The sequence below is a fragment of the Odontesthes bonariensis genome, chromosome 6 (genome assembly GCF_027942865.1).
Source record: "Odontesthes bonariensis isolate fOdoBon6 chromosome 6, fOdoBon6.hap1, whole genome shotgun sequence".
Lineage (NCBI taxonomy): Eukaryota > Metazoa > Chordata > Actinopteri > Atheriniformes > Atherinopsidae > Odontesthes > Odontesthes bonariensis.
Window position 1 is genome coordinate 6,997,671 of NC_134511.1, and position 25,959 is coordinate 7,023,629.

General features: G+C 43.0%; 1 protein-coding gene across 1 annotated transcript in view; it reads right to left on the bottom strand.

The window, feature by feature from the left end:
• Nucleotides 1-9,545: 9,545 nt before the first annotated feature.
• The window catches only part of prdm6 (PR domain containing 6), a 131,345-nt gene continuing 114,931 nt past the window's right edge, over nt 9,546-25,959 (bottom strand). The window contains exons 8-9 of the mRNA XM_075467198.1: nt 18,809-18,985; nt 9,546-9,864 (exon numbers count right to left, since the gene is read on the bottom strand). Of these exons, the coding sequence (XP_075323313.1) occupies nt 9,750-9,864; nt 18,809-18,985 (292 nt within the window). The 3' untranslated portion in view covers nt 9,546-9,749. The remainder of the gene's footprint in view (nt 9,865-18,808; nt 18,986-25,959) is intronic.

The following is a 25,959-nucleotide window of genomic DNA, read 5'->3' on the forward strand; positions in this document are numbered from 1 at the left end:
CATTTCTGTTTAATTCCATGTGAACAAATCTATTTTTTTATTATATTTACAGTCAGATGAACATATGAGGAGAATAAATATCCAATAAAAAGCTGTTAATTCAGTATTTATTCTCTCTATATGTGCACGTGGGATTTTATTATATATAGAATAAGAAAAAAAAATTCAAACCAACGAAAAGATTCAAAATAAAAAAGAATTTGTGCTGAAATAGCCAAAATAAACTCAACAATAAGATGATTATATATAAATGGAATCACTTAAAAGTGTTGTAAACCAGCAGCTTGCACTGGAAGCATCAACTGAACCAGCAAAGTTGTTGGAAATCAGGATTCTGGATCATTTCTGGGTGTTTTACTGATAAAAAGTGACGGCTGTTAAACGTGGCAGAGCTGCAAACCAAAGAAGAAATAAAAGCTGAAACTGAAGAGCTGAGAGACGTTAACACACACAGGAGCATCGGTGATGTGGAATCTTGTTTTATCTGAACGAGCAGCTCAGAGTTCAGGCTGCTGAGGAACTTTTCTTCACTCCGAATCTCAGGAAGTTTGGATGGTTTGTGTTTAAAAACAACGTTCCTCAGAGAAAGAACGGAAGGGATTTGCATATTTCTCCCTCTACAGTACAGAATATCATTAAAGCATTCGAGGAATCTGGAGGAGTTTCAGTGTGTAACGGACGAGCCTAAACTGGACCCCCGTGACCTCTGACCCCTCAGACGGGATTACTGTGGGGAACCTTTGTTAAGAGTTCCACTCACAGACTTTACTGCAGAGAAGAAGCCTGATGTTAGCCTGGTCCTCTTCTCTGGGCTCGGAGGCGTCACGCGGTGGAAACGTGTGCTGTGGTCAGAGTCAGAGGGCTGAAGCGCGGCTGCGTCTCTGTGGCTGGATTAATAACCCACGGAGAGGTCGACGGCTGTGATTTACAGGCACAAAATGTCGCCGTAATCAGGGAAACGTTGGCAGGAACCGGCTATTTCCTGGCATTGAGTGTGAGTTTTAGTCCCGTTTAAGTTTCAGTTTCTGCTCCAGATGGGCCTCAGAACAGCTTTTCATCAGCTCCCAACATAATGTTTGGGACAGCGTGATATGGGGGGGGGGTACGTTAAAGCATCTGTGACACGCTGACCGATGACATCACCAGCTGCTGATGCTCGGCCTCCTGAGGACCGGTTCTGATCTGTTGGACGGGCCTTTGAGGATTCCTCTGCTTCCTTTCTTCTTAAAGACGGGTAATCCTGAAGTCTGACCCGTGTCTCTGACGGTTTTATTCTGGTTATCAGCCTCATAACGACTTCCTGACTTCCACCGGCACAGCTTCTCTCCTCATGTTGAACAATCACAGACATTCCTGAGAAAACTGTGTCAAACTGCTAAAAACGGTGTAATCTGTCACCTCTGAAGACAGCAGCTGCACCACCATGAGAAGCAGCCGGATGCCCTGAGGGCCTCTCGACTTAATAGTTCATTTAAAGGAGAATTCCGGCCATTTAACAAACATATCCCATCTGTTGGAGACCCAGGGAAGTTTGCCAAAGGGAAAAACGCGAGAAATTTTCATGCCCGCTGCGCAAAGTTTTCCGATTGCGCTGATTTCCATGAAAGCGAGCTCTATCGGGCAAGCGTTTAACCTTTCCTGAGGCACTTAACGTGTATCAAAATACTTTTGACCGAATTGGCCGTGGTGTCAGTAGCAATACAATTCAACCCAGGGGCTAACCATACCGTTAGCTAGCACAGACATTATACATTTTGAGATTTCAAAAACAGCGCACTTACCTCTCTCAGCTTCCGTGTTCCACAGGCGTGCGCACAAATCAAAAGCCGAAGTCATACACTATAGTATTCCAAACTTGTCTTTTTGTCCACCAAAAACTACCCTCGGGAACCGAACTACACATTGCCATGTTTGTTATTGTTTCCTATCGAACAGCTGACTCGTTTCAACACCCATATTCGCCGTGATGTCATGACGTGTCACATGACTGCTGGAAGGAGCGCACCTTCACCCATTATTCATGTCCAAATGTATAATGTCTGTGCTAGCTAATGGTATGGTTAGCCCCTGGGTTGAATTGTATTGCTACTGACACCACGGCCAATTCGGTCAAAAGTATTTTAATACACGTTAAGAGCCTCAGGAAAGGTTAAACACTTGCCCGAAAGAGCTCGCTTTCATGGAAATCAGCGCAATCGGAAAACTTTGCGCAGCGGGCATGAAAATGTCTCGCGGTTTTCCCTTTGGCCAACTTCCCTGGGTCTCCAACAGATGGGATATGTTTGTAAAATGGCCGGAATTCTCCTTTAAGCAGGTAAGGGAAGGTCAGGCGGTCCGGGTGCACGATGCAACTGTGCAAGCAAAGCTGCCGGCAGACATAAAGACAGAAATGGTTCTGAAGTCTAAATCTCGTTCTTTTCTAACTGATGAATCTGTTGTGACCCGCAGCAGGAAGCTGACTGTTTTTAAAGTGAAGTTCTTCATGAGTTCCTTCAGGGAACTGAAACAGAATCCGTCATCAGAGCTGCAGGTTAAATAGAGTTCATCCACAACCTGTAATCCAGTCCAAGCTGCGTGTCCCGCGCGTCCTGCGGCGGGTCCGTGGGACGCCTGTCGACACGGCGACGAGGGTCCGGCTCACGTGAAATATTAGCGGTGCGGTTTGCAGCGGACAGATTTTCTCACGCTGAAGCGTTTCTCCTCCAACGTGTTTCACAGTAAAAGCCAGAAGAAAACGCTCCGCAGCTTCCGGTCTGATTGGTTCTGAGAGCGCGAGCCCTTGCCTGCTCAGGATCTTCTTCTGCTGATGCTGACAGCGCTGCTAATGAGGAGCAAACCTCCTCCCCCCCTGATTGGCTGAGGCCTTTAAGGCCTGGGAACCTGTGGAACCGCGGCTGCTGTGGAACTGCGTCTTCAGGATGGAAATCTCTGATGTTGTTCCTGGAATCTGCTGAAACCGCTCTCCCAGATTTGGGTTGTGACCCCCTCACTTTCCAGTTTTTCCTCCTGCTTTCTTCTTCTGGCCCTCGGTGTCTCCTGTGGTCACTTTCGTTACAGATTTCCAGCCTTTTCTTCTGGGTTTAACTGACTTTAATTCAGTGTGCTTGCGCAAGTCTTAAAAGTCTTAATAAAGTATGGAAAATAAATGTATGGTAGAATTTTACAGTATGCTCAAAGGCATTGTGAAATGAGAAATAGGAAGGTAGGCTATAAAACTCTAATTTCACTAACTGGCACATTCATTTTTTTTTTTAGATAGTTTTTGTGACACTTGTTTGATGTGATTTTCATGTTTTGAAACGTTTTCATCAGTAAAAGCATAATTTACTGTGAATAATGCATTTGTTCATTGAATACTAGCCTATAAAAATGAACATTTCTAATAAACACAGTTGGTACAATCTCAACCAATGAAGTAGGCAGCAGGCACACAAGTTACAAACACATAAAGTTAAAGGTCTTGGGGAAAAAAAGTATCAGTTTAAAAAAAGTCTGGAATTTTAATTTGGAAAAAGCAAGCACCGTGTAATTTAATAATTTAGTTAAGCTTAGACTTTAGTTTAATAAGTTGTTTTTCTCACCTCGCTAGATAAAACGCACACGTATGCACACAGAGACATGCATATATATGGTGATTTTAACGTTTTTAACACGTTTTTAAGCAGAAACCGAACCAAACGCAGCCTAAAGAGCACTCGGACTGAGTTTTACGCGTTTAAGACGAGCTTTCTGCTTCCATTCAGTCTGTAGGGTCACACGATCACATGACCAGGAGCCAAAATGTGGCGTTTCTGAGCCACTTTAGGACCAGATCTGACACCATCGAACAGTCGTTAAACATGTTCCCTTCTGACCCGGTTTTAATGTAATTATTCCGTCCTAATGAGCTTCTTTCACTCAGTGAATATGTTTCATGTCAGCTCAGTCGAGCTCATAAATCAACCCCTGGTGAGTTTTTTTTTCCTTTTCCTGCACATTCCTTTAATTTCTTTCTCATTTCAACTTGTTCAAACAAATGGAACTCCAAACAGTTTTCCTCCTCCGTCAGCAGTTCCTCTCAGTTTGTTTTTCTTCTCCTGCTCTAACTGCTTCTAATTAAAACTATCACTGCTATAATCTCATTACACCAAATCTAATCTGGACTCGTTTAAGTGAAAAAAAGCCATGAAACTGGTGGCTGTGCGATCATTTGTTTGGCCTGTGGGTTTGGATCCGGTTCCCACGGTGGAAAAAACAGCTGTGATTGATGTCCGAAAGCTCCGACTGTGTTTGTTTAAGTGAATTTGTCGAATCCTCGCAGGAATAATCTTTGAAATCAGGCTGGAAAGTGGAAAAAAGGGCCGGAGCTGCGGTGGAGGCGCGGCTGTGCGTGTTACAGATTATTAGCGCTAAGTAGATGCAGCTGGTGGTCTTCTGTGTGGCAGCAACAGCAGCTTTCACCCATAATCTGAGGCTCGCTGGGAACCTTCCTTCGTCCTAAAAGCTCAAACCGAACAGCTGAGTCCGACTTCTTATATTTAAAGGAAAAGTTTCACATTTTGGGGAAACGGGGCCTCAGAAATATCAGAAACCATTCGGCACAAAGACTGGAAAAAGGCTTAAAAAGTCAAATAAAATCTATCTGTATTTATCCTGGGTTTGACTGGAAAACACAAAGGCTGCTTCCTGCTGCTAATTAATATGAAATTTGTGTTATTTATTGTGATTATATTCAGTGGAAATCAATTTATCCTTCATCTAACGGATCAGAAAAACCGAATGACAGCAGAATATTTAGAGAAGCGGAACAAATAAAGGGAATTAATCACTAAACTTCAGCAACTTCTGGTAGATTATAAGAGTAAAGGTGAAGTAAACTAACTAAACTTATTATTCTAAAAGGTTCTTCTTCAGGGCGAATCTTATGTGAGAAACAAAAGTCGATTTCTGAAGAGAGAAGAACTTTTAGACCTTTTTGTTTAAGATTCACTGAGACGCTTTTAAAGAGCGACTTTAGCAGATAATTCAGTTTTATTAGAAAACATTAATGCAGCTGAGTGGACGTGTTCCGTTTATCTGTCTGAGGTCCAAACGCTTAACGTCCAAAACAACAGAAACGAGCGTTTGTTTTATTTAGAAAAAAGAAACTTAGAATCAGAAATAAATATAAAAATGTGCAAATTAAACTGCAGGTAAAATTAAATAAAAGTATTTGATCATTAATGTCAACTTTAACTTGTGAACTCAGTAAAAAGTCTTTGCTCCTCTCAAAATAATTCTGGTTCCGTTGGGATCATAAAACTATAACAATAATATAACATGTATATATAATGATATTTAATTATATTAACAACTGACACATGTATCAGAAGTTTAACTGGCATGATGCTAAGCTCTTATTAAAAAAATGTTCCTTTGATGATTTTAACACGTTTTAGTAGATCTTTTTTGTTTGTTTGGATGTTAAAATAATCTGCTGACATGTACAAATAAAGTGTTGGAACTCTATTGTGAATAACTTCATCAGAGGCCTCTGCATCGACAGGCAAGCGGTACAAAAACAGAACAAAACCACCTCTGATATGAATCAAAACTGGACTTCAGCTTTTATTTCCAACGGTTTTAGATCTCACTCTGTACGTTCGTTAGAAAAAAGGGGAGTCGGGACATCATGCAAACAAGATCAAGTCAAAATAGATTCCTAAAACTGTGCTTTGTCCCATCAGATTCTGTCAGTTTGATCACAGAGGCAGCTTAGAAATCAGGTATTTGGTTTGAACTCGGATCGATCGTCTCTGAATCCTCAGCTCTGATCCATCATACAAAATCTGATAGTTTGTTATTTTCTATGTACAGCGTCGGCTCAATCTGCGTTCTGGATAAAGAGATGTTTCACTGAGGGAGAAAACGCTTCAACTTTCAGCTTTATGAAAGAAACATTCATCAAGCCCTGCAGCTGGGAGCCATGTTGTGCCACTCGCACAGTGATACGTCAGAAAATGAGCAGAATAAGCAGATTCACTGCAGGAGAAACGAGGCAGAAAACGAGGAGAAACGGGTGGAAATCTGTGGAGTCTAACCTCTAAAGCTGGGCATACACTGTGCGATTTTTTTCAATCGCGGTATTCAGCTGCTGCTCATACTGTACGAGTGAATCGCAAGGGTTAAAACGTCACAGCTCACGATTCCTGTTCTCACACTGTACGACCCGATGGTCTGATGCGATCTGGCTGCTCACACTGCACGACACGTCGGACTCGGTCGCTGCCATGCTGTTCTGTTGTCTTCTTCTTCTTCTGTTGACATTTTTCTCTTCCGTACCTATGTGCGCGCATGCGTAGTGTGACAGGATGAGGTCAATCGGCTCGTCCAGCTGCTTCAACTGTACGAGAGCCTCACGAGGGGCGACCAGGATTTCAAACAAGTTTGATTTTCATCCGATCGATCGGGAGGTGGTCGGGAGGGCTTAATCGTTTGTCGTTACCCCGTGTATACTACACGATGCGAGACGCACGATTGAGCCAAAACTCGGCCCGATCTCCAAAATAGTCGCACGAGTGAAAATCTTGTCGACATCGGGCCAAAAATCGCACAGTGTATGCCCAGCTTTAGGGAAGGTGCTTCCTTAAATGTCTCCTTCAGCTCAGGAACAGCCGCAGCTTTTATAGAGACGCCTGATTATTTTCATCCAGTCGAACTGACGGTGATTCATAAATATGAGGGCTTTAATTTTCTGTTCCATTTCCCCTGATGAACTAAAGACTCGTGACCCCCTGCAACCCTGAACCAGATTAAATGACCCTCAGTGGGGTCACATGGCCCTGAAAGGATCGGATAATTGGCTAAATTACAATAAGAATGAGCTGAGCGAGGGTAATTCTCCTTGGATATCTGGTGGTGAATGAACGGGATCAGAGGCACAAAGCGTGTCATACCCCGGTGTGATAGGTGGCGCTGTACCCATTCCAGCTGTTGCTAATAGAGCCACTTCCTGTTGACCTCTTCACCACCAACAACAACAACAAACTCAGGCATTGGAGAAAGATGGAGAACGCAGAGCAAGATGAAGCTACGTCCCTCTACATTTGGTCTGTGATGAGCTGCTTGTTGCACAAACTCGATGCCCAACGGAGCATTCTCCATCGCGTTGTTTGTTTCTTTCTGACGGCGACAACAACAGGAATATCGTCTCCTTTGACTTCCGGGTCACGACCCCGGGAAAACATCTGGAGCATGCGCAGAACGCGAAGTCTGATTCACCACGAGCTTCAGCGTCTACAAGCAGGTTTAATTTGACTTTCAATCCAGTTATCTCGGGGTCTGAATCCCATCCGATCCAGTTCTTAGTCAGATTAAGGTGTCTACATGCACTTAATAACCCAGTGTGATTGTAATTTAGCCAATAATCCGATCCTTTCGGTGCCATGGGACCCCACTGAGTGACAGATTTCAGCTTGATAATGACTGGACAGCCTCGTAGATGGTTGCTATCTCCAAACTGACCACTAGATGTCAGTGATGGCGACGCCCTGTGTTCGGTTAGAGGAAACACGAGCAGAGGTTTCACGCTAAACGTCTTCAACACAAACTGAAGCTGCTCCTGAGCTTCTTTAAGTCGGTTTTCTTTCCCCGCAGTGAAACATCTCTTTGAGTTTTTGGTTTTGGACACTCAGTTGGTCTTTGGAAAAGAGAAGTTACAGTTCTCAGATCATTATTATTATCATCTCCGTTATTATTAAAGCTTTTTTACCTCTCAGGCACAACAACTTATTTGGTGTTCGTGTAATAACTGCGTTTATCTTCCCTCCTTTAAATACAAAGTCATGACACTATTTACACATCTGAGGTTGCTGAGTGGATTCGAGACGACGTTCGTCTTCACAAAGGTGAGTAAACAGGCGGTTGGAACCATAAAAAACATTTTAAATGCCAAAATGAAAACAAAAACACATGCCGTGTCCTCTTCATACTTAACATTGTGGGAATATTTCTATAAGAAATCACATCCATCATCATCTCGTCTGTACTTTGCTTTGTTTGCCTTTGCATGTGCTGCAGACATGAACTCATCAACATTTTAAAACAAAAGTGCTTGCAGCATGATATGAGCAGGAAGATAAATAGAACTTTTCTTTTTTTTTTTACAGCACGCTCTTTCTTTTGTTGGTTTCTTCTGTAAAATTGTCGCGTCGTTGTTCGTGTGCTCTCTCAGTCCGTTCGCTTTGGTTTGGCCCTCCTTTGGCATCGGTGTTGCAGAGAAATAAAGAAACCGAGAGGTAAAGCTACAGGCAGACTGTCGGTCTGCTCTTTTTTGGTATTTAAATGTTTTTGTCCCAGTTTCATGAAAGTTTTCTTTGGAAGGAAACATGTTGGGATTCCCAATAGTCTCCAATAAATATCTGCGTCCACAAAGTTGGAGAGTTCGACTCCTCCGACTGGAAGCTCTGCGTCTCTGCTGGGAAAACAAGGATCTTTGGTTTGGCTGAATCGGGACGCTCAGAGCGAAGGAAGCTTCGGATCACACAGAAACCTAAACGACCTCCGTCCACACTGAGCCTGAAATCTGAGCCCGAAAGGGAAAACCTTTGTCTCCGTCCACGCTGAAACTTCAGGGTTTGAACATGTTTTACGTTGCTGTGCGGACGTGAAAGCGCCTCGCTGCAGAACAAACCCACCAACGGGTACAAACAAAGTACCCTGACCATCTTCAGTCACTCGTTATTGATCGTATCAGAACCTTTTCTCTGAGTTGTCCACCTCAGGTGCAACTTTTCACTTCCTATGAGAGTCAGTAAGGTCTAAAATGGCTTCATTAATTAATTTTAAAGAATATAATGAGTAAATAACATCAGAGTTACAACCTAATTCTGAACAAAAGAGCTTAAAAACAGTTAATTATGTTGTTTAACTCAATAATTACCCATCCGTGTCTTTGACAGGTGGAAATTAAAATGATTTTAATCCATTATTTCTCCTTTTTCTTCTCCTCAAAGATCAAAGTATAAAACATTTAGGGAGGAGCTTCTATTTCCAGCAGAACTTTGACCGTTTGGGCCAAATTAAATCAAACATTTATCTTTAGCCAGAAGAAGTTTCTATGCTTTAATGTTAAAAAGAAGCATTGTTTTCCTCATACTGCACATTTCTGCTGCACTCGGGTTTAACTCGAGTCTTTTTAATCTTAATCCAGGACAAAGCTAGTTAGTTATAACTAACAGGCGCTTCGGTAGTCTTAACTGATGAATAAAAGGTTTAAAACTCAGACACTAAATTTAATCAACATTCAGCTACATATCCGCTCAGATCAGATCAGTTGACTCAGATTGGTATCTGGTACAAATAAATTGGGATTTGGTCATTGGCAGTTTCTGCTGATTTGATTCCAGATCAGCGCGTGTCTTTGTTCATCTGCTGCCGGGCTGATTGAATCAGAAGTGTCAGCATCACTGCAGCTCAGTGTCGACGCCTTCAGAACGAGCGGTCAGAGCGTGTTGACGGCGTTCACGTGCGAGCGACACCCTCTGACCGCATGCAATCAGGACCGTATAAATAAACTGAGTCAGAACGCAGAAACAAAGCAGTTTTCTTCCTGTGAGGCCAGAGTTTCAGTCGTGTTTTTGATTTTTTGGAGACAAAAATCTGCCTTTTCAGGAGTTAAAGATGTCGGCTCAGTGTGGGCGGAGACCGGAACGGAGAGGAGAAGTCGTTTTCAAACGTAGCTGATCTGATGTGGACGTGGTCGCAGACGGTAAACAGTCGCGGGGGGGGGGTTAATCCACCTCGATGGACTCGCTGCTCTCGTTCACCGGTTTGCACTCGTTGGGAAGCCGCTGATGGCGGCTGAGCTGCGTGGCCTGTGTGAAGCTGCGGTCGCAACGCTCGCACCTGACACACAAAAGACAGAGAAGACGAGATTAATAAGAGTTTAACATGTGGAGAAGCTCAGAAAAATAACACAAGAAGATACTGAAACAAAACCAACACACACACACACAAAAGACTGAAAAAAACGGAGATTAATTTAAGAGTTTAAAGGGATAGTTCGCCTCTTTTGACATGAAGCTGTATGACATCCCACATTAGCAACATCATTTATGAACATGTTCTTACCCCCTGCTGCGTCCTGTGAGCCGAGTTCCAGCTGAGTTTTGGTGTTGACAAAAGTAGTCCGGCTAGTTGGCTGGGGTTTAAAAAATAAAGCGTTTTGCTTCTCAAAACAATATGCGTTCAAAAGAGTAATACATTTGCATCACAAAATCGTTCTCCAGGAAAAAGTCAGACCTCACAATCGCTTGGCACTATTTTTGCCTCCCTTCATATCAATGCGTTCAGCCACCTAGCGATGGCCGCACCTGTTACGGTGTTTGCTGCTCGGTCTGCACAGCAGGCAGTGATACGAAGGGAGAGAAAATAGTGCCAAGCGATTGTGAGGTCTGACTTTTTCTGGATGAACAATTTTGTGATGCAAATGTATTACTCTTTTGAACATATTGTTTTGAGAAGCAAAACGCTTTATTTTTTAAACCCCAGCCAACTAGCCGGACTACTTTTGTGAACACCAAAACGAGGCTGGAACTCGGCTCACAGGACGCAGCAGGGGGTAAGAAAATGTTCATAAATGATGCTGCTAATATGGGATGTCATACAGCTTCATGTCAAAAGATATATACGATATATATAAATAAGATATAACTATCCCTTTAACATGTGGAGAAGCTCAGAAAAATAAAAATAAGATACTGAAACAGCACCAACACACACACACACACACACACACACACACACACACACCTCCCCGTTAACCCTAATATCCAGTGACAGTACAAAGTGTGTGTGAGGCCCAGCGGAGCAGCAACTGTAATTGTTGCCCTGATCTTCACAACCTGACCAACAAATTACACTCGCAGTCCACCTGTCAATAATCTATCTAGCAGGCCGAGGAGGGCATTCCCGTCTCACACACTTTAACACACACTGACGCACACACGCGCTCAGATATATCCAGGCCTGATAAGGCAGTGTCACTGTCACTTCCAATAGCAGCAGAGAAGAGAGGGAGCTTTTAGTCCGAACCGGAGGGGGTGTGGGGGCATTTAAATGTATATAAATGTGTGTGTGTGTGTGTGTGGAGGCTCTTCAAAGGGAAAGCTGCGCTGAGGTATTGGACTTAACAGCCCTGAAACAAGACTAACATGCTGTTAGATAGATGGCAGGCAGCGGCGGGGGGGGCTGTTAGTGAGATAAAGGGGGAGAGACGGTTTTTGTGCTGAAGCTCAGCATCAGTGGGGACTCAAACAACGCTCATTTACAAGCTTCTTAACTCGAGTTTTGCTGGCTCAGAGACACAACTGTGTGTTAACTCTTTAGTTTCTTTAGACTTTCTGTACCAACCAATGTCTTAAACTTTATATAAAAAGTTTGGGGGGGGGGGGGGGGGGAGAGATACCTTGAAGCTTGTTTGAACAACAGTGGCATAAGCTTTGGAATCTTTAACAAATCATGTTCAGCTGTTAAAATACGACCCTGAAATGCTCAAGTAGTTTTTTTAAATGGTGAAATTACTGACATTTATTATTATTATTAAGTAATAGAGAGAGTACTCTGAAAATATTGGGAATATAAGAACACTATCTTTGGAGAAAGTAAACATCTCTCATTTTGTTCTGCTGGGGCTCACTTTCTAGCTTCTTTTTTTTTTACACCTACTTTATCTTTTCTTATCTTCTAATTTGACTGTTTTTGAACACTGCTCCGTTCCTCCCCTGGAAGGCTTTCTTTGTGATGTTCAGCAGCTTTTTCCGGTCACCGGTGAATCCAGGGTTTGTTTCTGGGAAAGCACCTCACTGTCTTAGAGGAAATAATGCTCTCCACATTGAGGTAAATGTTCAGTCATGGCATTGATATCATCTCCATGAATGCATCCCAGTCTGTGGATTCAAAGCGCCCCTTCAGAGGTTGTTCAGCTTCCTGAGACCATCTCCTTAAACAGTTTCTGATCACAGGTTGCTGCTACACATCAGGAGTGTAGTTGTAGGGGGCAAATCCAGATTGTGGTCAGATTTTCCTAATGGGAGGACAGATAGAGCAGCTGTAATCATCTATACTTGCATTAATAATCTTTTTAGTTTCTCTGGTGGTGCAGCTTTTAAAAACTGAGAGGGAGACATGGCTGAAATCTCCAGAAACTACAATGAATTCTCCATCGTGTTCATGCCGACCTCCATGATGTTTTCTTGTCAAAGGACATTTTAGTCTCTTCAGGTATTAGTTGGGTTTTGTAAAGCTCGATCAGCTGTTTCTGTTGGTAAAAAACTTTTCCATTGGTATAGTAAATCATCATAAAAGATGTCTGAAAATGTTAGAAGTATGAGAACATTTCGTCGAATCATTACGGCTTCTAAATCAAAGTAGGAAAATCTCTCAAAAATCCATAAATTTCTAAATAGCAAATAGATCCAGTGTTATCGGACCTGCTGCAGCTTGCGGTGCGTTCTAAAACCTGACCAGCTCCTGTTGGCTGTTCCCAAAGCTAAAGACCAGAGGTGATGGAGGTGATGGAGCACCCAGACTGTGGAGCAGCCTCCCGTTGTCTGTCAGCTCCTCTCAGTCTTTAGGCTTCAGTTCAAATCCAGACTGAAAACACATCTCTTTTCCCTGGCCTTCCACTAGCTGAAATGGAGTTTACCTTGGCTTGCTACTTTTATTGTTATTTTATTGCTAATTTTATCTCAAATTTTATTTTTATCAGTGATGAAGTTATTCTTATTGCTATTTTATTGATAACTCTCTTAATATGTGATGCAGTTGCTATTGTGAAGCACTTTGGTCAGCTGAGGTTGTTTTAATGTGCTATTTAAATACATTTTGAATTGACAATGTGACCAAATAAATACACCCAAGTGATGGCCATGTATTTGGTTTGCCCCCAAGTAGAAATAACATTGGAAAGCACTGAAATATATATAATATATTACATCAAACAGTCAATCAGCCAGGCAACCACATCCTGGATGAGTTGGAGTCTACTACAGTATAACTGAAACTAAAACCAATTAGTACGACTGCGTGTGAGAAGCATCTAACAAACCACCAAACAGTGGAAACAGATGGAACTTCTCATTTTGTGAATTTCTTCCAGGACGAGAAAAAGAAAACAGACTCCGTGAATGAATCTCTAACTGCTCGGCCCTCAAGGTGGATATCCTTCTGCTATTTGTCTTTAAATTAAAAGCCACAACAGCTTCTAACATCAAAGCTCCTCTGAAGCTGCTCTGTCACAGCAGCTTATCCAGCAGGATAGACATGAAGATGGCCCTCTTTCAGAACAAAGAGCAGCGCTGAAACAAGGCGTCCCAAGTCCGCTGGCTATTGACCAGCAGCCTTCTCTTACTGGCCGTCGTCTTCTCTTCTCAGCAGGGGAAAAATAATTTTGAGCGGTTTGTCCTGACAAGACGACAGAAGCTTTAATCAATTTTCCTCAAGGATCAGTGAAGTTTACGCTCACCTCTTATCTTAATCTGCTCTGTACAGCGAACGAGAGACAAACAACACAGATTGTGTTCATTCACAGACTGATACAAACTGAAGGCCCGCTGGGACCAGACAGAGATGGACACGTGTATGCGGAGTGTGTGTTGTATTACCCTGTGTTCAGATTTACCTCTGACCCCACGTTTTTATCACAGAACTCCTCACAGAATCCATCAGGCACTCAGCAGCTTAATTGTAACAGACACTAGACTTCAGATGAGTGGGAAGTGTTTGTTGCACCTGCTGACAACCAACAGACACTTTCAGATTCTAGCTTCAGTTCTGTGGCTGTGCTGGAGAAATCAGTTATAAATCAGTTTAAAGCTTAATACAACTAACAGAGAACACAGCCTCTCTTCCTGCCTCATAGTTCCTGTTTATCATCCAACATGTTCACGCTTTGTTCTTTTGGAGTGAGGAAAGTTCTAGTTTTTTCTCATCTGAAGAATGAACCTTCTTTTGGATTTAAAAAAGAGTGATATAAAGAGACGATGTGAGATGAAACTGGTCAGTTTCATCTGCCGTAGAGGTTTATGAGCTGTTGAACTCTGAGCTGCTGCTGCTAACAGTGGTAACTATGGTTTAATATAATACATTTAAATGTACGATTACGTTTCTTTTGCTTTATGAGCCAACTGTATAATCAAGATAATGATCATGAAATAACCCTTATAGCCAGTCTTTGAAATATGTGTTCGTGGCCACAGTAGTTCAAAACTATTCAGCAGGAATGCAGCTGAAGCGTAGATGGTGCAATAAAACTTCATTTTTTCACCTAAAAAAAGAGCAAAGAACAGCTCTGAAAGCTCTGACAAGAAGACAGGCTCCACGGTGGTGTGGTGGTTAGCACCATCGCCTCACAGCAGGAACGATCGAGGTTCGAATCCCAGCTAAAGAGCTTCTGTTAACTAGGGCTGGGCAACGATTAAAATGTTTAATCTAATTAATCGCATGATTTCCCTGATTAATCACGATTAATCGCATTTGTACGCAAAATCCAAAAATGAATCCAAAATGAATGAAAGTGCCATAACATTTGTTGTGCAAACACACTTTTAACATCAGCATCTTTCTGTAGTTTTTATGTAGAAGCCTCGCTCCACTGTCTGTTTCCTTGAATGACTTGCTGCTATCAGTTGTGTGTTTTGCCTTTAAGTGATATTTTAGACTGGAACTACTACGCTGAGAAGACAATTCAACTTGGCAGTGTTTACAGATGACTTTGGTTCTGTCGACTCCGCCATCTGGAAGAACTTTAAAATGAAAATGGCCGAGTAAAAGTTCCGTACCCTTCTCCATGTTTGGTGGATCCGCCGATTACTTTCTTTTCCTGTTCCGCAGCAGACAGCAGCAGACTTTTACAAAATAAAAGCCTGTGAGCAACAGACTTTTACAAAATAAAAGCCTGTGAAAAACAGACTATTACAATAATAAAATAAATGATAATAAAACCTGCGTTAATGCGCGATAAAATATTTATCGGCGTTAAATAATTAACGCATTAAAGCGATAATAACTCGCCCAGCCCTACTGTTAACTGATTCTAAACCTGCCCTGGAAGTGCAGGGTTTGTCTCTGTGATGGACTCTCTGGGTGTACCCTGCCTTTTGCCCAGATGTAACTGGGGAAGGCTCCAGCCCCCCTGTGACCCTGAATTAAGTGTGTGTAGAAATAACTCGATGATGAGTTGATGGTGGTAGTTCGTGATAGAGGGATTTCCACACACTTTCCAACAATGACGTACCAGGCGGTTCTGGTTAATAATTTCTTTGCTTGTCAGCGGACCGAAAATAAAACTCTTCAGAAAAACTAAGCAGACAAACAGGCAACTGATGCTAAAGGGATTTAATACAAGTTTAATAAAAAATATGAATGTTTTAAATAAAACTTTTCTCCTTAAATGTCTCTTTTATGCCTGTTGAGACAATCTAACTGACGACTGGACCCACCAGGTGGACACAAAGTATTATTCTGTGTCTGATGAAGGGGAAATGTGGCTGACAGCCTGATAACATGATGATAAATTAGTTTCTGTGAGTCTGTCGAAGCTGTAGAGGTATAAAAGATAAAGATATAAATATTATTATTAGAAGATGTGTAACGGGTGAGATTCCTGCTGAGCAGAGCAAACACCAGAATGCTTCTTTTAGTCCTGAAGATGTCACTTAAAGGAGTGTTTTTAGCTTTTCTGGCAGACTGAGCAGAGTTGGAGAACGACGGAGGAGAGGCTCCACAGTCGGGAAAAGCTGCCGACCACACAGAACAGGAGCCTCCGTCTCCTCAGCGGGAAAATAAAGTTGAGCGTTTCCCTTCTGACAAAGCGACAGTGGCAGCTTTAATCTATCCGCTGCACCGACCGAAAGGAGATAACTCCCCAAGGCCATCGATCCGCTAAAGATTTCTGACGCCCGTCTGTGATTGTCTTTGTCCCGCTCAGCCTCCGCAGAGACTCTGAAGTGCTGATGAAAAGCTTCGGAGTTTCCTCTGATTGCTCATTAAAGCTCTGATTTGCTTTAACGGGGTTGCTCACCAGTGCTTGTCGTTTAACTTTTTATTCCATGATCTCTTGTTCCTCCACTCTCCTTTCACTCTCCATGTCAATGACAGGCCTGAATATCTCTGATTGCTTATTAGGAATGTTAATTTGTTTCTTGCAGCTTTCCCCTGACACATGTACCACCAGTCAAACTGCTTATTTTGCTTTCTTCACTTTCTTTTGTACTTGTTCCTCTTTCAGCCTTTGTCCTGCCCTCTCTCTGAGCGCTGACCCCTTCACCCACCTGGGGAATCCTGATTGTCCTGTTCGGCTGATTGGATGACAGCAGCAGCATCCGCAAACCGCTCACAGCAGAGTGGCTTGCCCTCTAATTATATCCGTCTTTACCGAGGGAAAAAATGGAAATGAGCAGTTGCGGTGCAAAGAGATTCATTACCAGGCTGCTAACAACTGTGCTGATGCTGTCCGATTTACTGAGAACAAGCGGGGAGCGTCCTCACCGCTCATCATCACAGCCAGCCTACAGCAACGTGCAGAGGTCAGAGGTCACTCCAGTCGTGATGGAGCTGAATATCCCATCACAAATAATGGCTTTAAAGGGTTTTTTGTGAAGCGCAACAATAAAATACGAAGTTTTAGCCACATTTTCTGCTTTTATTTTCCTCCAAGAATGAAAAATAGAACACCTTTTACTTTTCCTCGTGTAATAAACTTATTGGTGTAAACTGTTTGGAGTTTAAAACTAGAATATTTCTCGATTGATCGATGACATAAAGATGTGAATGACATTGATCTGTATCATATGGGAAGGAATTGTACACCTTTATACTGAAAAAGGAAGAAGTGTCTTCTTATTTTACTTTTACAGGCTCCAGTAACAGATGTTGAGCCGTTTAAATCGGCTTCACTTGTTTTAGTCGCCTCTCTGTTATTGAACCAACACTCAGGGGTGCAAACAGAGGTATGGTCAAAAAGGAGTGAGATTATCAAAGCCCACGCCCCCGCAGGAATTATCATATAATTACATTTTGCCACCACCTCTGCCATCCAGGGCTCACCCTATTCACACAAAAATGTTCTTTATATGAAAATACAGTCCCAGTTCCTTGGAAATTCTTAAAAGTAAAGAATACTGAGACAACGCTGGAAACATTTGGCATGTCCCCTTTTTTTCAATTTTTTTGAAAAAGTCTGACATTTTGAATATGACTCAATACACACAAGTTCCAAAATATCACACCATTAACAACCTCAGTTCACTTTCATATACTTTTATATCACCACAACTTTCTTTAGCACACCGAGAAACAACAGAAAAATAGCCTCAGAGCAGCTAAAAAGACAAGTTTCTCACCGTTGCTCTCTGTATTTCAAATTACGCCGATATCGGAGCTTGCAGCGGCTCTACAGGTGACAGGTGAGTGTTAAGCTGGGCATACACTGTGCGATTTTTTCAATCGCGGTATTCAGCTGCTGCTCATACTGTACGAGTGAATCGCAAGGGTTAAAACGTCACAGCTCACGATTCCTGTTCTCACACTGTACGACCCGATGGTCTGATGCGATCTGGCTGCTCACACTGCACGACACGTCGGACTCGGTCGCTGCCATGCTGTTCTGTTGTCTTCTTCTTCTTCTGTTGACATTTTTCTCTTCCGTACCTATGTGCGCGCATGCGTAGTGTGACAGGATGAGGTCAATCGGCTCGTCCAGCTGCTTCAACTGTGCGAGAGCCTCACGAGGGGCGACCAGGATTTCAAACAAGTTTGATTTTCATCCGATCGATCGGGAGGTGGTCGGGAGGGCTTAATCGTTTGTCGTTACCCCATGTATACTACACAATGCGAGACGCACGATTGAGCCAAAACTCGGCCCGATCTCCAAAATAGTCGCACGAGTGAAAATCTTGTCGACATCGGGCCAAAAATCGCACAGTGTATGCCCAGCTTTAGCCTGTTAGACACAGAGCTAGCATTAGCATGGACGACGGTCTTTCTTTCAGTGTTACTCGGGATTTTTCTCCTTTTTCTGTCCTTTTCACAAGTAGCTGCGCTTTACTTCTCTGGTTAAGGTCAGAAAATAACGTAAAAATCGTGCGCCTGCAGTTCACCTGGCTGTTGAGGCACTCCCCACGTGGGGTCATACGAACTGTGCAGTGCATTCAAATGCAACAGGAACATTAAACTTTACCGATGCAAACATAAAATAAATACTCTCCCGCTTCTTTTATTGGTCTCTATGTCAGTCCAGAGAGATTCGGGGCTGAACTTTGATGAAATTATAATCAGACATTACAACAACACCCCCCCCCCACCCCCTAAAAAAAAAAACTCATCGGATCTGCACGATTCACACAAGTCCCCCAGACAGCTGTGAAAAAGGCGGCATCCGCCAAAAGGCCGGCCGTTTGCACCCCTGCACACTGAGCACCGATCGTTATTGATAATTATCAGTATTCTTTAGTCATTAAACGGGGAAATCCATGCGGCCTTTGACCCTGTGAGGGACTGAGCTTTATGTTGTGGGAGTTTTATCTGTCGTAGATACGATTGTTTACTTCATGACGATGTTATTATGGATCATTTTTCTAAAGAGTTATTATCTGATCTCACCTGTGAGCCTTAGTGATGCTTCGTGGGTTTTATTTAAACCGATTCAAATTTCAACAATCAACACAGGAGTTTTAGGAGACCCCGGTGGAGTCGAGGTCAGGTGGTGTTAGTCGGGTGTGAGCATTAACTGTTGTTAATGGGCATGAGGGCAGAAGGGTGGGATGGCTGGGGGGTACTCACTGTTACTTACTTGAACGGCTTCTCTCCGGTGTGCGTGCGGATGTGGTTGTTGAGCGTGGTGGCGCCGGCGAACGCCCGGCCGCAGTATCCGCATTTGAAGGGTCGGTCGCTGGAGTGCGTCACCACGTGGTTCCTCAACTCGGACGGCTGCGAGAAGGACTGGGAGCAGTGGCCGCACTGGTACGGTCTGACGGGACAACGACAGCAGGGTGAGTCTTTCACACTGTGAACAAGGTGCTTCAGCTGCTCCGTTTATCACAGACTCACCACCTGGTGGGAATCTGCCTTCAGAACAAATACTTTCACCGACTTTCACATGCAGATATTTTACAATGAAATCTCTTCAAATGTTGAGTAAGTTGGATTTAAAAGTACAGTGGAAACCGCTTACAGTGATCACGTTGGTCCAGAGCCAATTTGAACACTACAAGCGGTTGATTACTAAAACCGAATTTTATTAATTTTTACTCCCTTGATTCCTTTCTGGACGTCTGCTTCTGCCTCGCTAGCTAACGTAACGAGTTGACACCGGGCAGCAAGCCGAGATGCTGCGGCGAAGCTTGGCATTCCTCAGGCTACCTTGTGTAGTCTAATTAAGCAACGAGAGACAGTCACGAATGCTAACGACGGAGAAAGAAAACGACGGCGCCCGGGAAAAGCACCTGAGGAATGCCAACGTTTTTGGTAATTTGTCATACGCCTCGAGGAGACTACGTTTTTCATTCAGAGAAAATGACTTCCTTTTTCCAGCCATGATTCGCGCGCTTGCTGCCCGGTGTCAACTCGTTACGTTAGCTAGCGAGGCAGAAGCAGACGTCCAGAAAGGAATCAAGGGAGTAAAACATAAAATCGCTACACGTAGTTTTAAAATGATTTTTGCACATGTTTACGTTCATAAAATGGACAAAAATGAACATTATAAGCGGATTTCTTGATTACTATAAACTAATTATTTAAACAGCATTTGTATAGAAATGATTCTGTCCCAAGCCTTTTGATCCATATAAGCGGTTGATTACTATATCCGTGACCACTATAAGCGGATTCCACTGTACAACATCTTTATTTGAACTCTGGTAGTAACATCAGTAGAAAGTCACCAGACCAGCAGCATCCACACCTGTTGACCTCGTCACCTCTAAAACAATAAATGCAGACACTGACTGAAGAGGAAAAGTCGATGAAAGGAGGAACTTTAAAATGGAAACGAAGCGCCCGGACAGTTTACAGCGAGACCTCTGAACTAAAAGACTAAAAACATGTGAAACCAGAGAACACATTTCCACCTCAAAGAGTCAGAAACACTCGACGTCCAACCCAATTCAGAGAGAGTGATCTGAATCAGAAACCAGTGAAACTGTAAGAATCTGTGAGCGTTTTCAGTCTGAGAACCGGCTGCACAGGTGGATGCTGTCCGCTCAGAAGCTGAGGTACAACATCTCAAAGGTCTGACAGCTGAAGTGGAGGCAGAAAGCTGCCGGAGTCTCTCTGACACGACGTGTGGAAACCCTCCAAATCTCCCGTCACTTTAGCTGCATCTGATCTCAGACGATTGGCAGATGGCTTCTCGTGCGCTCAGCAGAGTGAGGATGTGGGTCAGAGGTCTGATTTTTGTCATCAGTGAATCAGATTATTACGCTGCTGCAGGAACACTTTTCTTCTCCTGTTGATTCTTTCTAATGACGAGACTTATGTTGGCAAATATCGCCTTCCTGTGGACTTACCACACCTCCTCCGTTTGTTTCATTAATAAAAGAAAGTAAACTTGTCAGGGATCATTACAAACAGTTTGCTTTGAAAGTAAGGAGAAGTAGTATCGATAATCATTTCACATTTGCATGGTAACTGAATCAAATTGACATATCAGCATATTATTCATCCCTAATTAAGTAAAAGTAGAAACTTTTGAACGTAGTGAGACATTCATAAATTATAACAAACCTACATGATGGAGGGTAGAAACTAGTGTTTTTAAACCTTCTTTCTGTCCTACGCTCACCGTGCAACACACTGTAAATGTGACGGTGTCATGTTTACATGTTAGGACACGTACGGACACTTTAATGCAGGAACTTAGGCTGATTGTTCCCTTAAATCCAAATCTAAGTGGAGTTTTTGGTGTGAAAGTAGCTTTAAAGATGAAGGTTAGTGAGCAGCTGATGTAAACAGAGATTTCAGAGCGGCCCACGTGGACAGACGCCAGTCAAACAGGCAGAGAGGAGGACGCCACGGTAACAAGTCGGACACTGCTCCGGTAACCATGGCAGCGTGACCCTCATCAACAATGCAGGCCTAGATCATGACTGGACCATCTATCATGGAGTGTGTGTGTGTGTGTGTGTGTGTGTGTGTGTGTGTGTGTGTGTGTGTGTGTGTGTGTGTGAGGACAGTAACAGAGCAAGAAGAGATAGCTATAAAGTGACTGTGTGTGTTTGTATGGGGTGGAGTGCACGTGTGTGTGTGTGTGTGTGTGTGCGCTCTGGTCCCAGATGGGAGTCCTCGGTGGGACTGAAACAAACAGCAGAACAATAGCCGTGTGTGTGTGCCTGCACAGCAGCTGATGTAATCTCAGTGTTTCCATTAGCTGAGCTGAAGTTGTTCTGTTTTCACTTACAGGACACTTCCAGTGTGATCGGATCTGCTGCTCATATCCTCTCTGTTTCCCGTCATCCTTTTAAAACTCTCATCCTGTCTCCAGATATTGGAAATAACGCTTTGATTTGAACAGAAACATCATCCTTTTAGGTGTCTTCCTGCAAAGTTTTGATGCTGCTGAAGCCAGAACTTTGTACTGTGTCCTCCTCCTGAGGACGCCTTTCCTAACTTACAGACTGAATATAACTGAGAGAATCCTCATCAAGCATCCCAGAGTTAGCAGCTCTCTGGTCAGCCTGTAGATCTGCGTCATCGCTCATGGTGTCAGTCAAACCGTCTTTGGACGGATCGGGGTTATTCCTGCCTCATGTTTGGAATAAAGCTTCAGTTATGCTCCACCGCCTGTCGGTAGTCCTGACTTTGGGTCATTCCTCCTCGAGTTTCCATGAATCCCGACATTAACATGTTCAAACAGATCCTGTCAAGCTGAATATTTAGTTGTACAATTCGTGTGCAGACGTCTGTTTGTCCTAATTCCATCTTAAATATGATCCTGTTAGTATTTCCATTCTGTGGGTGTTTTTCTCTGCAGGTGCTTCATTTCTGTCTTCTTATTTAGTTGAAGCATGACCTTTGACCTCTGCGTTTTACTTATAAAAACAGTCTAAATCACTGGCTAAGCTGGTAAAACAGAGACTTTTTCTCCCACATTGTTGTTTCCTGTATTTACCTCAGCTGCTGAAGGCTTTTATTTATACTTCTCACGTTAGAAGACCATTTTATACATATTATTCGTTCTTCCTCTAACCATTTTATCTTTAAAGGATGGAAATAACAACGTAAAGGAGAAGTTTTTTTTTTGTTTGTTTGTTTTCTTAACCTGGACCTTATTTGTGGCATAAAATACGTTCATCTATTCACCGATAACAGTTTGGTGAAAGTCGGCGTCCTTCGGAAGATATTTAGATCACTGGAGATCGGCGTATATCCATATAACGGGAGAGAACAGGGCAGAGACAATACAGCCTCTAAATAAGGCATTATCTGTCTTTATTTCACCAATACTTTAAGACCAATGAATGAATGAACGCGTACTATTGCACTGTTAGCTCAGAGCTGCTGTGTTGTTGTTATTGGGGGCACATGCGTCTCTGGGATGACCTCATCGCTGCTGCAGCACAGCTCATTCACTCCGTGCTCTGTGACAGTCGGCTAACTTCACACGCAGTTTGCTGCTGCTAGTTTTGTGCAACATGGCAGAATATTTATCAGAGTTTGACGACGTGGACGACGACTTTGAGTACAATGAAGTCATCCCAATAGACGCATGTGTAGAAAGCTTCTATAAGCCCCCGATAGCCCCCAATAACAACAACAATGTGAATAAAGGTTTTTTAGTAAAGTTATAATTAGGACTGGGCGAGTTAACTCGTTATTATCGCTTTGAATGAAACAAACCAGAAACTTTAAACTAAGATGATGCCAGAGAAATATTATCAAATATTTAACAAGTTAAATATTTTATTGCGCATTATTGCGCAGGTTTTATTATTAATTTTATTTTGTAAAAGTCTGTTGATCACAGGCTTTTATTTTGTAAAAGTCTGCTGCTGTCTGCTGTGGAACCGGAAAAGAAAGTAATCGGCGGATCCACCAAACATGGAGAAGGGTACGGAACTTTTACTCGGCCATTTTCATTTTAAAGTTCTTCCAGACGGCGGAGTCGACAGAACCAAAGTCATCTGTAAACACTGCCAAGTTGAATTGTCTTCTCAGCGTAGTAGTTCCAGTCTAAAATATCACTTAAAGGCAAAACACACAACTGATGGCAGCAAGTCATTCAAGGAAACAGACAGTGGAGCGAGGCTTCTACATAAAAACTACAGAAAGATGCTGATGTTAAAAGTGTGTTTGCACAACAAATGTTATGGCACTTTCATTCATATGGCAGCACATTTAAAATAAAACTAAATGCTAAAAGCTATACACTACTTTTGAATTCATTTTTAGATTTTGCGTACAAATGCGATTATCAGGGAAATCATGTGATTAATCAGATTAAACATTTTAATCGTTGCCCAGCCCTAGATATAATCTATTCAGGCACATCTGTAATACTGTGAAATCGACATTTTCCACGTGTTTCTGCACATATTAGGAGCCGTCGCTGCTTTTCCTTCTGAAACAAACATCTTTCCTGTTTATCTGAGTTCTGTCCAGGTTGGTGAAATCTCTGCTTGGTGGAACGGGAACAAAGTTCCCACCTTCTGCTTGAAAATAAAGCCTGAGACAAAACTCTGACATCTGTATCCTCCAAACAGGTAAACTGGAACAAATAGACCAACATGTTCACCGCGCTAATACATCACAGCAGAGGAAGCGCACACAAACAGTAATATGGGTAAAATAGTGTAATATAAAATCGAAAAAATTCTCACTTGCAGTTTTCCACATAAAAGGCGTCTCGCCGTGGGGGTCGGTTCATTTATCAGCCGGCTGGTCTATAAGTTCACGCCTCAGTGGGCCGCACCACTATTTATTAGGTGGGTTTTCTATGAAGAGCTGCATTGATTGTGAATAGTTTAAGTTGATGAATGTGTGGATATTATTTATTAAGGCAGCAGGCCGGGAGATTAATGCCCGGTTATTGTTTATTACAGTGGAAAGAGGAGGAGGAGGAGGTGAAGCGTGAACTCCTCCATCACACACACACACACACACACACACACATACACACACACACATATATACACTCACACACAGTGTGTGCATATAAAGCCACAACATTTGCACACACAAGCGCATGTAAATGTAGTCTTAATGCATGAATTACCACACACATAGTGCTGGAGTTCCTTATTGTGTTTATCACACTAAGACCGATTCAGAACCAAACTCTAACAAACAGGAAAGCAGGAGAGGAAAACATTCTCTGGTCGGGTCGTATTAGCGGCCCACTGAGACGCAAAGATTCAAAGAACCACTTTAGATACGCTGCACCAACAGCAAAGTGACAGCGAGCACACATTCTTTGTCTGAAATTTCAGAAACGCAATGCGAACGTTTAGCTGATGATCACAGAGGAAGGAAATAAAAAAACGTCAGTAGACTTCCAGGTTCCTGTTTCATCATCTCAGAGAACTCACACACACTTCCGCAGATCTTTAAGCCCACATGGACTTATGAACAGATAAAGAGGTTCATACGAGACGTTAAACAGCAGGATGCAACACGTGTCGAAAACCTGACAAAATACCGGCTATTTACAATTTTGTTCCCACGAATTCGGCGCTACTAAAGCTAGCCGCAGTGAGCAACGCACTTCCGGTTATTTTCACAAAATAAAATACCCGTTGCCTTTTATCATAGGGAAAGCCATTACGATACGATTGGTGCTTTTGTTTTGGAAACAGGAAGTGAACCTACCCTCGTTGTAGCTAGCTTAAAACTGCCGTTTTGACAGGAAATGACGATCGGCAACGTCACGTTACGTTGCATCTTGGGTAGTTTGAGTATGAGGAGTAACCTCATGATGCATACCCAACATTTCAGAGAATCTAGTATGCATCCGGGAACTTCTCGCTTACTCAAACTCGCATACTAACTCAAAAAGTTAGTAGGAGTAGTAGGAGAAGTATGCTGTTTCGAACACAGCCAGAGTCTCCACCTGATATCACCCAAATCTGCAGATTCACCAAATTGAAGCCAGCTCCCCATCTTTGGGCCACATCTGGCCGACACGGCGCTCACCGGTGTAGAAATTTAACTTTATAAGCCAAAAGTGTCTCTGGACAGCCGAGACTGTAAAACATCTGTTTTTCTTTTACCTCAAACAAAGCTGTCTGAGCAGCAGCTACCACAGTTAATCCATCTGTTAACGGCCTGATATGTTCAAAATCAACTCCACAACAAGCTCACAAAAACACAAAAGAGGCGCTCGGTCTGATAAAGTCACACTTCACTTCGTAGTCACACTGCTGACCATGAGAGCAGAACCGGCTGCCATGTTGTTCACACTTCGTCTGTGTGTGTGTGTGTGTGTGTGTGTCAGATCTATGAACTCGGCCATTTTCAACATGTCTGTGAAATGCGGTTCAGGACAATAAACCCTGCGTCACCTTTCAACACAACATGTGGGAACGACAACAGAATCAGTGTCAGCATGTCGCTGTGTCCACACCTCCAGCACATGAGCCGATGAAAGAGGCAGAATGTGCTCGGCGCTGTTAACACGCCATGAGAAGGAAATGTGCTGGCTCACACGCGTGTTCTCATGTGATCAGGCGGAGCTCAGAGGCTGCCGTAGAGGTGGAACAGTTGTTTCTTCTTTATTTTTCCTTCAACAGTTTCAGAAAAGATGCTGACAGGAAATGTGGGAAAAAGAAGAAACTGACGGATATTCCACTTGGATGCTGTGATAAACAGGATGAATCAACAGTTTCTTCCACCTGTTTTCCTCTCAGAACGGACCTCAGGTTCTAACCGGACTCAGAACTACACTGAGACAGCTGAGTGAGACCTGAAAGTGTCCAGCTCTGTCCTCTGTGCTGCCTCCCCTGAGGACAC